Consider the following 16,052-nt stretch of genomic DNA (forward strand, 5'->3'; position numbering starts at 1 on the left):
CTCAAGTGGCTTTCAAAATTAAATTATGCATGCAAACCTGTGAACTAGAAAGATAACTAAGATTTTAATACTAATTAAATGACCGCGGGCACTTTCCACCCCCTCTACATTCTCAGAGTAGAACAGACTAACCTTCTAATGAAAGACAGTCCACCCCCCACGGACAGGAAAAGTGCCCACAGGCACTTAAACTTAATATGGTCAGTAACAGTAAACAGTAAAATGGTAAGAAGGAGCACGTACAAACGTTTTCGAAATAACCACATGTAAGACTCTGATGCTTCAAATGTTTAGGGAGAAAGTGGAATACTGGTGTGTATTTTTTCTTTAAACTACCAATACCAGCCATATACAGTCTGTAACGTAGGGATTTCTATATGTCTTTATTTAGTGTTTACATTAGTGACAAAGGCTAAACTTTTAGCTTCAGTAACGTGTACATATCTCCCCTTTTTATAAAACGACTTGGTTGAAAACTGTTCCAGAGCCACTGTTGTTTCATCAGAGAAAAGTACATCATGAAATGCCTCTCCCTGTTCAATCCACTGGAAAAAAGAAAAGGAGCATAAAGCTTCTGATGGTCATAAACGATATTCATTTAGGAGCAGCATCAGAGGTATGTTTTTAACTGCACTGCATTGGAGAGAATACCACAGTGTGTTTTTTTTTTACTCCCTGGCGGAAACTGGCTTCCAGAAGAATCAGTATGGCTCAGAGATTAAATAAAACTTCACAGACATTAACAAAGAGCATAACGCGTGTACTGTATACACTGCAAGTACAACCCTACTGTTGTACTGTTGTAGGAGTGCTGGCTGTGACGAATTGAACCGGTTTCACAGGTATTTTCAAAGTAGGAGGCGAGATTTCCAGCGAAAGACACCCCCCCCCCCCCCCCTCAAAAACCCAGTAAATACAGTACTTACTAGTTAAAGGCTAGGCTCCCGACTACGGCGAAAGGAACCCTTCTTTCATTAGAAGACAATGAACATATTTTAGCCCTGAATGAAGTAATAGCAAACATGGTTTACATAAAAGACATTTTTCCAAGAAAGTTTAGCCTTTGTCACTAATGAAACCACTAAATAAAGACATAAATATAAAAATCTTAAGATTTTTAAAATACATGACTTTGCTAAAATTTATTTGAAAATAAAAACAACATCCCTCCCCTGTTCTCTCTCTCCCCTGGCGGTTGTAATTGGTTTTGCATAAGGGGCAGGGCTATGGAAATTAGGTATGTTTGGGAATGTGTAGTTACATGTTCTGGCTGTTTGTGAATTATCGTTGTTGAGTATGGAGTGTTGAGGTATTGATTTTGTGTAATGCTTTATGTTGAAAATTGAGGTGGATTTTGTTTATGATAAACAGGATAAACTGGGATGGGAGGAAGGTTTGGTTTTGCATAAGGGTTGGGATTATGATAATTGGAGGACTTTGCGAGAGTAAAATGGTTTGATTATTTGATTTTGTATTGTGGTTGTTATCTATGTTTTTGGTTGGTATTATGTTTATATGGTTGTTTTTGTTGGTTGGTTGTTATTATGGTTATTAATAATACGATCTATAGTTGAAATCTGAGCCTAAATAAAAAGAAAAAGCAAGTGATTAGGTTTATGAGCAATCTAATTACTTATTCGTTTAAAAAGCTATATAAAATAAAGTTTATTATTAATTTGCTGGACAGTGCGGTGAACATTATTATGCATAAGACAAAGATAACGATCCTGATCAGTTTAGAAATCTGTGTACGCTGTAAGGTTTTTACTTCTTAAACTTTTAAAATACACGTTTTGAATAGAAAGAAATCCTCTTCCTGGTACAGTATGTTTACAAACCAGCACGTCTTTTTTCTCCAATCAGAGGGGTGTCAGATGGTGTCAGCCAATCACCATTCTGCGTTGGGTAGCAACGGGTGACTGTTCTCAGGCGGAAGATGTAAACAGCTTAATGTTCGTGTTAAATAATTTTTTTAAATTAAAATTCATTCTATACAGCAATCGCATATTTGGGTACCGTTTCATAAAACTTTCATGCTTAAAATGTTTAGGGAGAAATGGAAGACTGGTGTGTATTTTTTTCTTTAAACTACCAAGACCAGCCATACACAGTACAGTTTACATACATACAGTAATGTTTATGTTCCTAAATTAATATCGTTTATGACCTTCAGATGCGTTATGCTCCTCTTCCTTTTATGCTCAGCTACTAAAATTTCCCTTTAGTGGTAAAATCCATATAAATATTCAAAACTAAGCGAATTAAAATGTACACAGTAAAGACATTAAATGATTAAATCTTTGCACTACCAACCAATGCACCACGAGTGCCCCTGTCGGTCATTTTGGCCAGCCAATCACTTGCCCTGCGGTACCCTCCGGTGCCCCGCGGTGGCTTGTGGGTAGGTTACCGTACCGCGGGTTTTTACCGCGCATTTTGAATGGCTGCATCTGTACGTCTTAAATTATTTGTAAGACATTGAGATAAGATGAGGTGTGTGCAGCTTAAATAGTTTTGCATAATTAAAACATGATCTTTCAGCTTATAATGTAAACATATAATTTAAAAATATTATCGCTAATTTATTATTATCGAGGTAAATGTGTGAAATGATGGTGATATTGATTTGAGGTCATATTGCCCAGCCCTACCTCATACTGTTAAACGATTTAAAGACTTGTGAATCTGAAAGTTAAAACAAGCCTTTCAATCATGCTGTCTTGTAGAACCCCCTCCAGCTTTATTATATATTTTGACTACTTGCTCTGACATGAGGAAACAAAAACAATAGACAAATATTTAAAATACTTTTAGATTTTGAGTGTCAATTATTAATTTTACATTTCTAAAATAGTTTAAAGTTTTTTTTTAAAGGATCTATTTATAACGGAACAGGAATAGCCTCCTCCCAGCATGTAGTTTTACTAATTACTAATAATTCTATATACTGTATGTATATAATAATTCTGTTCGAGTTATACAGTATCGTGACATACAGTTTCTCATTTGGAGTTGTGGGTTAATAAACATTTAATATTGTACCAATCTGACTACCACATACAGCTGCTGTAATTTAAGGATTCACTGTGTCACCTGGAAGTTTTACACAGTACTACAGTCATGCATCAGATTATTTGAAAAAAAAACCATGACGTGATGTTGTCTGTGATACTGCATTGTCTAACACAGTATACTGAGTGACACCTCACGCATTTAAGAGCATTCTTTGTATATACAGATGCAGCCATTCAAAGTGCGCGGTACAGACAGGTACCGGAGGTAATTGGCTACGGCATCGCGCATTTTGACGCAAGATGACGCGGGGTACCGCGGTACGTGATTGGTTGACCGACAGGGGCACTCGTGGTCCGTTGGTCTGTCGTAGAAAGATTTACAGTAAACGTCTTTACTGTGCCCGTTGTAGTATTGAATATTCATATGGAATTTTACCACTGAAAGGAAAGCTTAGTGCCTGAGCATAAAAAGAATAGGAGCATACTGCAACGCGTGTGAAGGCCATAAACGATATTAATTTTGGAACATAAACATACAGTATATGGCTGGTCTTGGTACTTTAAAGAAAACATACACGAAACATGGTTTCATTATGACCAGAATCGGTCTTGAGATATTTTTAACTTGATTTACAGTATTTGAGAGATATGTCTTGACACCGATATTACGTAAATACTGCTCACGTATATGTTTCTAGGTTTATGTTATGCATTTCATACGGTCAAATTACTTTTGAGCAACTGATAAGAAGTGCGAAACGGTATGCCCAGGGCGTTTTAGTTTTCGTTTTGTTTTAATGCAGTGCAGTAGATTGATTAGAGATATCAAGTATATACAAGTCATTTTTTAAATGTTGTAGTTCGTCTTGTAAAAATGTTAACATCATCTGTCAACCAATTACACCGGTTCTGTTTCCATATTGCGGATTTTGGTTACGTAATATTATTTTCTAATTTCACGTTGTGAATATATGATTTGGGCAAACAGAGCCGCAAAGAAGTACATTATGGGTTGTTGGGTTTTTTTTTGCAGTTTTATCTTGAACAAGCGATGCTTAAACCTTTGTCTGATTCTTGTGAAACTATCCACACGACTGTTACCTAGGAGTTGACTTCAGTGATGTCACTGATGGGATGTTTCTAAAAATCCATCCAATATAAAACATCTTCTCCAGTTGTCCTGCATATGTATTCGCTAATGAAGCTGTGTGTTCTGAGCCTGGTTCTCTACATTTCTGTATGAACCAGCTTAGAGGGCTAAAGACAGCTTGTGTTTAAATTGAGTGTAAGGTAATTTATGCTTCTAAAGTCATGGTCAGCATTTATTATTGTACTGTGCTGTAAACTTGTTCTGTGCCTAATTACATTATTTTATAGCTTTATCAAATCTGTACATTGTCTGTCGATAATGTTTCTGTAGTGCTTTTTCAGCACTCAGCATGTGACCGCGCCGGTGGCGCTGTGTGTTAGGTTCCTGACTCCCATGTCACACGGCCTGTGATTGAATCCCATGGAACTATGACTTTATTTTTTAACAAACATTTCTTTGAAAAAATGAAACGTTTCCCTTGGTCAGAGATTAAATAAAACCTCACTCGCACCAAACAAATTTATATTTCTAAATATCACAACATGATCGAATTTAAGTCTTTTTAATAACAATGAATAGTCACCTATGCGTTACAAAATAAACATTTATATTGATTTGAATCGCGTTTTGATTTAAATCGTAAACGCGTGTTTAAATATATGTGTTTAAAGGTGATATACTGTATAAAAGCGCTGATTCTTATGGAATGTGTTCCGCCGGGGATTCAAAAAATGTATTTTTTTTAATCACGTATCTAAGGAAAATTGCAGTATAACTTTGTTCATGCACAAACAGTGGCATGTTACATTATAATTTGGGTGTCTCCTCTTTCCAGAAAGCTCTAAATTGCATTTTGAGTGCGGTTTTTGACTTTTTCTAAATTGCAACCCATAAATAAAGCTGATACAGTTTAGACTTACTGTATTCTAAACTGTATTACAGCAGCACATTGGACAATGCAACGTAAATTGCAAAAATGCACTTGGAATCTGTCCAAGCCCTACTACGAAAATTATTTAAACTGCGACACTTATCATTCATCTTTAAATAAACTTTATTTTATATAGCGTTTTAAGCGAATAGGTAATTCGATTGCTCATAAACCTAATCGCTTTTTCTACATAAACACGCGTGATTGCTCTCTAAAAATGCTTTTTCTTTATATTTAGGCTCAGATATCAACTATACATCGTATTATTATAAACTTTCTTGGAAAAATGTCTTATGTAAACCATGTTTGGTTTACTATTGTACTTTACGGCTCTGTTTGCCCAAATCATATATTCACAACGTGAAATTAGAAAATAATATTACGTAACCAAAATCCGGAATATGGAAACAGAACCTGTGTAATTGTTGACAGATAATGTTAACATTTTTACAAGACGAACTACAACATTTAAAAAATGACTTGTATGTACTTGATATCTCTAATCAATCTACTGCACTGCATTAAAACAAAACGAAAACTAAAACGCCCTGGGCATACCGTTTCGCGCTTCTTATCAGTTGCTCAAAAGTAATTTGACCGTATGAAATGCATAACATAAACCTAGAAACATATACGTGAGCAGTATTTACGTAATATCGGTGTCAAGACATACCTCTCAAATACTCTAAATCAAGTTAAAAATATCTCAAGACCGATTCTGGTCATAATGAAACCATGTTTCGTGTATGTTTTCTTTAAAGTACCGAGACCAGCCATATACTGTATGTTTATGTTCCAAAATTAATATCGTTTATGGCCTTCACACGCGTTGCAGTATGCTCCTATTCTTTTTATGCTCAGCTACTAAGATTTCCCTTCAGTGGTAAAATTCCATAAGAATATTCAATACTACAATGGGCACAGTAAAGACATTAAATATACATATACATACTGTATACAGTACAGTTTGCATACGGTAATATGTTTATGTTCCTAAATCAATCTCTTTTATGAGCATGTGAAAGGCATGGTGAATCGATTCTCAAAAATTACTGTACTTTGCATGATTGGAAACAAATGCGTGATTGCGAAATGCTGTGGTGTTACTTTTACAAAGACTGTCAATGAAAAAAAGAATGTGGACCAGGGCAATACTTTGAGTTTACACTTACAGCTTGTCCAAGGTCATTCATTATTAATACTATTAGTAATATCTTCGTTAAAGACTTTGATGGCGACAGCTCAAACATGAGAGCTTGAGCTTTATTAGCTCCACCTTGCGGAAATTCCGGATACTATTATTTTGCTAGTGGTATTTACCGGTAACTCGTGGTAGACTGCGTACAGCGTACCGCAAAATAATGCGGTATCGCCCGCGCATTTTGAATGGCTGCATCTGTAACTTATGTAAGGTACGATAGTATATTACGACAGTAATATAACTGTAATGATATCACTATACTTGTACGATATAATGCTTTATGCAGCATTAGTTGCAACATAGTGAGATTTGTAGACATTTGCTGTATTTACCATCTGTCCAAAAATAACTTTCTCTTTGGTGTCAATTTTTCTCAGAGAATGAAGTCACAAGAAACCTTAGATGGGTCTTTTCAAGTAATCAAGTTACTAAGCCGAAGACCAATGAGTTGGGCAAGTTGTGTTACACTGGCTAGATTAAAATTTGAAAAATATTTTAAAAGAAAGGTAAGTTGTTTTTTTAATTTATTGTTTTGGAGTGTTAAAAGCTTTTCCATGTCATATTATCTTTATTTTCTAGATATGATGGAGGTATTAAATATTCTATTTTACAGCCCTCCTGCTCAATTTATATTATGTAAAGTGAAGAACATACTGTAAATTGTAACAGAGTAAAATCAAGTGATTAAAATCATTCAGAACACAAATGTTTTAGTGTTTTTTGCGTTCCATTGAAGAAACAGATATCCATAGATATGTTTTGACATGATTGTGTAATTTGATCTTATAAGCAATGCTTATATAGTTAGATATCAAATAATGTCAAATTAAAGGAGAACCGCAACTCTATTTTCATATTTTTCATTTCTGCACATTTTACATCACAAAATAGTCAAAATTGTTTTTCTATAATGTCAATGAATTTATTTAGTTACCAAGATTTAATAACTGGTTTGAGAAATTGGGGCTGCATTTTCCCTTCAAATGAATAAATCAGAAGTGGCAAGGTAATTTCACAATGGACCAGATTGAAAGGAATAATAAACCTTGGACAACAGCTTTAAATAAAGATTAAATTTACACTAAAAGTATTTTTACATGCATTTGCCACCACTAACAAACTTTTCATTGATTCTGTGCTATATATTTCTAATGAAGTTCAGCAAATGGAGTGTTTTGTATTCTGTGTTAGCTGAACATGAAAACCTGTAGCCTATTATTTTGTATGTGCTTTTGTAGATTAACTTGAAGCGTAGAAAAACTGATTAAATTTGCTTTTGTCATTGTATTATCCCGGTATTGTTCCCAATGGCTACCTACAATGGCAAGTTAGTTTAGTTCAAGAATAATTTCAAGGTTGCATGAAAACAGTGATCTATGTCCTGTGACCCATGTCCCAGTTGCTGTATCTGGATGCTTAGATAAGGGCAGGTCAGTACAGACACAACAATCATATCCATGTGGATTAAAAATGGTCAGGGAATGCAAAACCAAAAAATAAAATACTTGCTGTTTTTTTAGCAGCTAACTGAATTCTCCCAATCCCTCTTTATGCAAAAATGAACTGCTAAGTGGCTTACTGGTTTCCAAAACAGACTCTTCCGAACCCAGTCTCTTTCTGGGAATCTTCACAAGACTCTCAATCATACAGTTTTATTTCTCTCCAAGACTAACTTCAGAAATCTTCCAAAGTTGTTAACAGTTATTGTTCCTGAGTGAGTTACTCTGTCTCCCTAGTGAACCCTCATACAGAGGATCTGCTCTCTGTCCTCTGAACAGCAGATATATCCAATAGTTGGAAGACTTTCTACTTTTTAAATAAACTGATCAGGAGACCATGGGCAGTAGCTCTTTCCCTACAGCTTTCTGAGTAATGTGGTCTAGACAAGGCCTGCTGTCTTGTCTGAATCTGCTGAATAATGCCTCTTATAGCCACTAGCCCCTTCATACAATGACATTGCAAAACAGATATGGTCAAGATTTGGACAGATTTTACCTACTGAAGTGACAGTAATATAATTAGAATATCATTTTCTTGTATTAAAATTATATAATCTCTTATTGTTTACTGAATTTATTTGTTTATACATTTTGTACAGTAATTGTGCAGATTAAACAGTGTTGCTGAGGTGCTTGTGTTATTGAGAAATAGGCAGCAGGACAAGTTGTGCTTCAGAGATTCAACCAATGTAAATTCCCAGCTGCAAATACAGTGCTATGTAAGCAGAATGTCAGAACTACTGTATTTTGCAGTGATGATGAATTAAATGTTTGGTACTCCTGTAAGTATAGTGAGTATATACTTGACAAGTACAGCGGGGATATTTCCCAGATCTCAGCTGCTGAGTGGTATGTAGTTCAGTGCAAATTAATTCAAATTCAAATTCAGTTTTCACATTTTATTGCTTTAGCCTATTTTAATTACAAAATCATATGGTCTTACCTTGTGAAGTTGACAAGTTGTGCTTGATTTTTAATGTCGCTTTGCTTCTTACATTCAAGACACATTTGGATACACTACACATGAATAAAATGGTTTGTGCTTATGTTCATCGCTAGCTATACAAAACACAAGATACAACATATTTTCAAAGTGAAAGCCAGTCAAAAAATCAAGTACTAAAGTGCAGAACATTTTAACCATTAGTGCGGGAAATTTATATTGGGGCAACTTATAATGGTGATACCCTGGTTACCTAATTTCAAAAGTAGTAGTTATTATGTCATGGTTGGTCTTAATTTTTCAGAGAACATACAATGCAGTCTGTAAGTATTTGGACAGCGACCCAATTTTTGTTGTTTTGCTATTGGCTCTGTACTCCAGCATTTTGGATTTGAAATTAAACAATGACTGAGGTTAAAGTGCAAGAATGTCAGCTTTAATTCAAGGGTATTTACATCTATGTTTACGTGGGTGAACCATATAGGAATTGTAGCCCTTTTTATATGTGGTCCCCCCATTTCAGGAGACCAAAAGTAACTGGACACATTAGCATAATCTTAAATAAAATTGTCATGTTTAGTACTTGGTTGCAAATCCTTTGCAGTCGATGACTGCTTGAAGTCTGCGACCCATAGACATCACCAGACGCTGGGTATCTTTCCTGGTGATGCTCTACCATGCCTGTAATGCAGCCATTTTCAGTTCCTGCTTGTTTCAAGGGCTTTAAGCCTTCAGTCTTCTCTTCAGTAAGTGAAATGCATGCTCAATGGGATTCAGGTCGGGTGATTGAATTGGCCAGTCAAGAACATTCCACATTTTGGCCCTGAATAACTCCAGAGTTGCTTTAGTAGTATGTTTGGGGTCATTCCTGCTGCAAGGTGAAGTGCCGTCTAATGAGTTTTGAGGTTGGTTTGATCTTAGCAGATTTGCCGTCAGCAATCACATTATCAATATAGACAAGTAAGCCAGTTCCACTGGCAGCCATATATGCCCAAGCCATGACAGTACCTTCACCATATTTCACAGATGAGGAGGTATGTTTTGGGTCATGAGCAGTTCCTTTTTTTTCTCCACACTTTCCATCACTCTGGTACAGGTTAATCTTTGTCTCATCTGTCAATAAGACTTTGTCCCACGCTTTTTTATGTACTGTAACCTTGCCTTTCTGTTCCTGAGGCTTGCCTGTGGTTTGCGGTCTGAGGTTATGCTGTTGTATTCTTCTGTTTATGGTGGTGTTTGACACATCTATACCTACATCCTGCAGAGTGTTCTTGATCTGTTCAACAGTCGAAAAGGGTTTTTCTTCACAATTGAAAGTTATTCTTCGGTCATCCACTACCGCGGACTTCCATGGTCTACCAGCTCGTTTGCTATTGCTAAGCTCACCAGTGCGTTCTTGCTTCTTAATGTACCAAACAGTTGATTTTGACTCACCAAATATTTTGGCTATGTCTCTGATTGATTTATTCTGATTTTTCAACCTCATGATGGCCTGCTTCACTGGCGTTGACACTTCTTTGGTCCTTATGTTGAGAGACGACAGGAACAGACTTCAGATGCAAATGCCACATCTAGAATCAACTCTAGACCTTTTGTTAGCTCTCTTGTGCATGAACTAACGATGCAATGACACACAGCTGGTCAAGAAACAACTGATCAGCCAAATATCCAATTACTTTTGGTCCCCTGAATTAGGAGGACTACATATAAAAAGGGTTGTGATTCTTGTATGGTTCACCCAATATGGACATAATTATCCTCGAATTACAACTGACAATCTGCACTTTAACCTAATAGTCATTGTTTCATTTCAAATCCAATGTGCTGGAGTACAGAGCCAAAACAACAAAAATTGTGTCACTGTCTAAATACTTACGGACTGTCCTATAAATTCATAGCAGGGACACACTTTATTACACTCTACTCTTTGAATAATCAATAAATAATAATTATAATAATAATTGCTTACACTTATATAGCGCTTTTCTGGACACTCCACTCAAAGCGCTTTACAGGTAATGGGTACTCCTCTCCACCACCAATGTGCAGCATCCACCTGGATGATGCGACGGCAGCCATAGTGCGCCAGAACGCTCACCACACATCAGCTATCAGTGGGGAGGAGAGCAGAGTAATGTAGTCAATTCATAGAAGGGGATTATTAGGAGGCCATGATTGGTAAGAGCCAATTGGAAATTGGCCCTTACCAAAATATATAGTGGAGTACAAGTCTTTAGGTTTTTCATAGTAAAACTGAAAATTGTCAGCCTGGATTTTCATGATAAATCAACGTTTCACTGCAGTTCATCAAGGGAATTAATACATTTGAAGACTGATATGTTTGGATCCCTCATTCATTTTCTACTATGCTGTATTCCCAGATATAACTGATTTTAAGCCCTTTATCCCTCCCTAGCCTTCTGTCAATTTAGTATTTTTGACTCATTTTCTTGAATAGGTGCTTGTGCAATAATGTATAGTGGAACTGAATCCTAGGATCTAGCATAACATGCAATAATATTTTTTGTTTAAAAATATTTAAATTTTGTGGCTGGTTTTGTGTGTTTTGATCATGTACAATTTCATTATATTTCTTGATTTCAGGCAGTTCAGTTGCTGCATTCGTTTCCTCTTGATACAAAGCTGAAGGATGGGAGTAAGTATAACAGCACAGTCATAGCTAATAGCAACATGAGAATATTAAATGGTATTATTTTAGAATCCTGAAGATTCTTTTAAGATCCTGGAAGTTAACCTTTTGCTGTTGTGGATATGTGCTATTCACTTGAAAGCAGGGCAGTACTGCTTCCAGATGTTTAACTTTTTTCAGTTCACATCAAAGTGGTACATGTACATTATCAGGCTTGGAGAGATTGCTTGTCTGAATATATGGTTACAATAGTGTCTGCTAGATCCACCTACTTCTCTCACATCATTGAAAATTACAATAACAAACCCAGACATCTTTTCGCCACCATCAACAACCTGCCTCATCGCAACTTTGCAACACATTCTTAGATTTCTTTAGCTCCAAGATCGCCAACATCTGACATCACATTCTCTCCACTGCTCATATAATTTCCATACCTCCTCCCTCCTTATCCAACTTTTCTTGTACCCTCTTCCTGACTCAAAATCACTCAATAAACTAGTTACACACATGAAACCTACCACATCTGTTTTAGATCTCATTCCCACCACTTTATTTCAGTCCTGATTCTCTTCTCTCTTTCCCATTGTCCTCAATATTATAAATGAATCCTTGAGCACTGGCGTTGTACCAGTGGTCCTCAAAACTGCTGCCATTACCCCCGTGTCAACTTTTTTGAACCCCTCCAATCTGTCTTCCATCAACTTCACAACACAGAAACTGCCCTGGTCAAAGTCACGAGCTTCTGATTCTGGTTCTCTTTCTGTACTCATCCCTCTTGATCTCAGTACTGCTTTTGACACTGTTGACCATGGCATAGTTTCTCATTTTGAGACTGTGTTTGGAGTTTCTGCTCTCAAATGGTTCAAGTCTTACCTCACTTATCGCTGTCATTTTGTCTATTTTAATGGGTATAGGTCTGAAATTGGTTTTGTTAAGTCTGGTGTTCCTCGGGGCTACATGTTTCCACTTCGTCAGCTTTTAAGTTCACATGGACACAGCTATCATTTTTTATGCTGATAATACTCAGATATACATCCATATCAAACCTGACACTGATGTGGCAGTCTCTATTCTATCTGATTGCATCTCTGACATAAAACTTTAATGACTCAAAATTTACTTAATCTTAACTGTGACAAGAATGAAGTCATGCTTATTGGCACCTCCATCAACGTTGTAAAGCCAGTCCTGTAACCCTGTCTGTAGATGGTTCTGTACTTGAGCTTCAGTCTAAATTGAAAAACCTTGGGGTGATATTCAATTCTGGCTTAACAATCGACCCACACGTGCAGCATCTTGTCAAAACAACTTTTTTTCACCACAGGAATATCACTATCTTTATCACTAACTGTGGCTGAAAAGCTGATCAGCACGTTTGTGTTCTCCTGAATTGACTACTGTTATGCTCTGCTCGCTGGGGTATCTAATTCTACATTGAACAAACTGCAGTATGTCCTAAATTCGGCAGCCAGAATCCTGACCAAGTCTAGTGCAAGTGATCACATTACTCCTGTCCTGGAATCCCTGGACTGGCTTCCTGACAAAACAGTGTCCTCCAGGTTCAGGGTTAAAATACCATGTTGTAATGGCCTGATGTCCCATTCATGGGAGAACAGTTGGTATATTTTGCGTAATTTAACTATTTAGAATTATACACAGTGTTGTAACAGAAGAGTTCTTGCTCCATGATGAGAGTGAAAACAGATAGGCTTTATTGTATGCATTCAGGGAACACCTCAATAGTAGGGATGTACCATGGTTAAAAAGAATTTGACAGCGCTATGGTTAAGATCATGTTCAGAACAATCAGCCATTAAGAGAAGTTTAAGTTGTCTGACCAGCATTCCAGACGGTGCCTTACCTCCCTTACAGCCTTGAGATAAGCTAAAGTTTCAGAGATAAACAAAATCCCACAGGATTAACAAGGAGTTTCATCAACAGTTTTTGCAAATGAGCAGTTTGAATATGTTTAGTATTCTGATATTTGTCTAGTAAAAGTATTACGGGAGGAAGAAATAAAAATCTAGAAAACAGGTATTGATCACTTAAGCACTGTTAAATACAAGACTGCACACATTGCAAAATGACTTGAAAATTTTTGCTGAGGTCACAAAATGGATGAAGTTTTTTATCTTATTCCGCATAAAGAAGCATTACAAGACTTAACATCATTTTACATCAATTTGAAATAGTTTGTATATTTTTTCTCAGCTACTTATATTGTCAAACCATTTTTACAAATATGTTTTAATTATACATTATTGGGTTAAATGTAAAGGGCTACAATCTATTAGGATTAGTCCTTATTAACTAAAATTTGATTTATTTGCTTGTCTTGTGAGTTTGTTCCTAAGACTGATAGGTGTTCACTATTATCTTTTAAGCTCTACAGTAATAACTGCCTGCACACTATTACATTGAGGTTATAGGGCTTTGCAAGAACAGGGATCACCTACAAACAGCAAGGTTCTACTGATATTTATGCTGTATCCCAATTCTCATACTGTGCCCTAAGTAAAAACTCATAAGTCCTCCAAGTCCACACTTCTGTGACGTAGCACGAGTGTGGACTTAAAATGCGTGAGTATTCAAGGATGCATCATTATCAATAAAAGATTAATGGGACACCCTCGCATAACGGCACTTGCTGGTTAGACGGCTTAAGGTTAAAAATGCTGTCTGTTGATGCTTCTTTTTCAGTGGCTAAGTGCATGCCAGCAGATAATGAAGAATTTTTCATTCTCCTTTCGAAGTTTGATGAAAATTAATTTAATCTTGTCTATCCTTGCAAAAAGTTGTGACATGTTCATTCATGTTGAGCAGGCTCGACTCAAAACAGGTGAAGTAAACAAAGGAAAACTTGGCGATACCACTCTCCGTTTATTCAAAACTTTGTACTACTAAAGGCATTTCATGTCATCTCCCAGTACAAAAATGACAGTATGAGGAACATAACACGTTCATTCATGTTCCATCAAAGTAAACTAAATAAGGTAAACTTGGCAATACCTCAGAGCTTTGTACTGTTAAATTAATGTACTATTAAATATTTAATGTATAAAATACTCTGCAGGTAAACAAATATCACTCGAAATGAGGTCACCAAATATAGGCTTTATGTCAAAACTTTGTACCAAGATTGCATACAGTATGAATCTAAAGTAGCCTAATTAATTTTTACATTAAATATTATGAGTTTTAAAACTGTAAAAAAAGTTAAATTTGAATGAAAATGAATATTTTATTCTTCATGGCAACTTCTCTCTGCTTTGATGGGATACAACATCATTATTCCGCATAGAACTATGGGCAATTCCCTTTATGTGGACTTCAGAGAAGGGCTCATTGGGGGTGCTCGTGAGCACCATTGTTGAAACACAAATTTAGAAATGGGACACCGTAAGCCCTTGCAGACTATGCAAGAACATGCATCTTGAAGGGCGCAGGACCGCAAGTGTGCATATAAGGACACAGCCTTTCATACTATATAAGGCAGATTATCATTTAGAGAATCTGTGATGCACACACGCAAGACAACATGTAATCTGGTTTCCCAACTTAACATATTTACTTAACTTGTTTTACGTTGTTGATAAAAGAAATAAAGTATAATACAGATCCTGTAAATAAAATTACAATAAACATGTTAACTGGGGCATTATCTAGGATAAACATACAGTGGCTGTAGAAAGTCGCCACTCCCTTTCAAAATGTTCACCTTTTGTTGCCCTAAAGTCCAAAAAGAAGACATTTTCATTTACAAATTGTAAGAAGTTGGATAAGAGAACACTTCCCTGAGGTAATCACAGCCTTGAGTCTGTTTGGATACATCTCTACCAACTTTGCACACCTAGAGGGAGGAATATTTGCCCATTCCATCTTTCAGAATTGTTCAAGCTCAGTCAAATTGTGAGGTGACCATTAATGGACTGCCCTCTTCATGTCATTACAAAGATTCTCTATGGGATTTAGGTCAGGGCTCTGACTAGGCCACTCAAGCACATTCACCTTCCTGTCCTTCAGCCACTGTATGGTTGCTTTGGCGGTGTGCTTTGGGTCATTATCATGTTGAAAGGTCATGTTGAACAGTGAACTATCTTCCCATTTTCAACTTCCTGGCTGAGGGCTGCAGGTTTTGTTCAAGAATGTGCCTGTATTTTGCACCATCCATCTTTACTTCTATCCCAGTCCCAGCTGAAGAGAAACACCCCCACAGCAGGATGCTGCCACCACCATGCCTCACTGTAGGAATGGTGTTCTTTAGATGGTAAGATGTATTAGGTTTTCGCCAGACGTACCCTTTTGCATTCCAGCCAAAAGTTCGATTTTGATCTCATCTGACCACAGCATCTTTAAGGTGATTTTTGGCATAACACAAATGATGCGACTTGATGTGGCTTTTTTTAAGGATTGGCTTTTTTCTTGCCACCCTCCCATACAGGCCAGATTTGTGGAGCACTTGTGATATTGTTGTCACATGCACACAATGACCAGTCGTTGTCATTAAGGCCTGTAGTTCGTTCAAATATGCCATCTTGGTAGCCTCTCTGATCAGTCTCCTTCTTGCTCGGTCATCCAGTTTGAAGGGATAGCCTGATCTAGGCAAGGTCTGGGTAATGCCATATGCCTTCCACTTCTTAATGATGGTCTTGGGTGTGCTCCATGGGATACTTAAAGCCTTTGTAATTTTTGACTTGTGCTTTTTCACAACTTTATCTCAA

The 16,052-nt window shown here is 36.7% G+C and overlaps 1 protein-coding gene across 5 annotated transcripts in view; it reads left to right on the forward strand.

Annotated features, from left to right (window-relative positions):
* Positions 1–16,052, forward strand: part of uba6 (ubiquitin like modifier activating enzyme 6) — a 107,689-nt gene that overhangs the window by 77,912 nt on the left and 13,725 nt on the right. For all 5 annotated transcript variants that reach the window (XM_006629887.3, XM_015345322.2, XM_015345319.2 and 2 more), the window contains 2 exons: positions 6,614–6,742; positions 11,283–11,334. In XM_006629887.3, coding sequence (XP_006629950.3) covers positions 6,614–6,742; positions 11,283–11,334 — 181 coding nt within the window. The remainder of the gene's footprint in view (positions 1–6,613; positions 6,743–11,282; positions 11,335–16,052) is intronic.

This window comes from Lepisosteus oculatus, chromosome 1 (assembly GCF_040954835.1).
Source record: "Lepisosteus oculatus isolate fLepOcu1 chromosome 1, fLepOcu1.hap2, whole genome shotgun sequence".
NCBI lineage: Eukaryota > Metazoa > Chordata > Actinopteri > Semionotiformes > Lepisosteidae > Lepisosteus > Lepisosteus oculatus.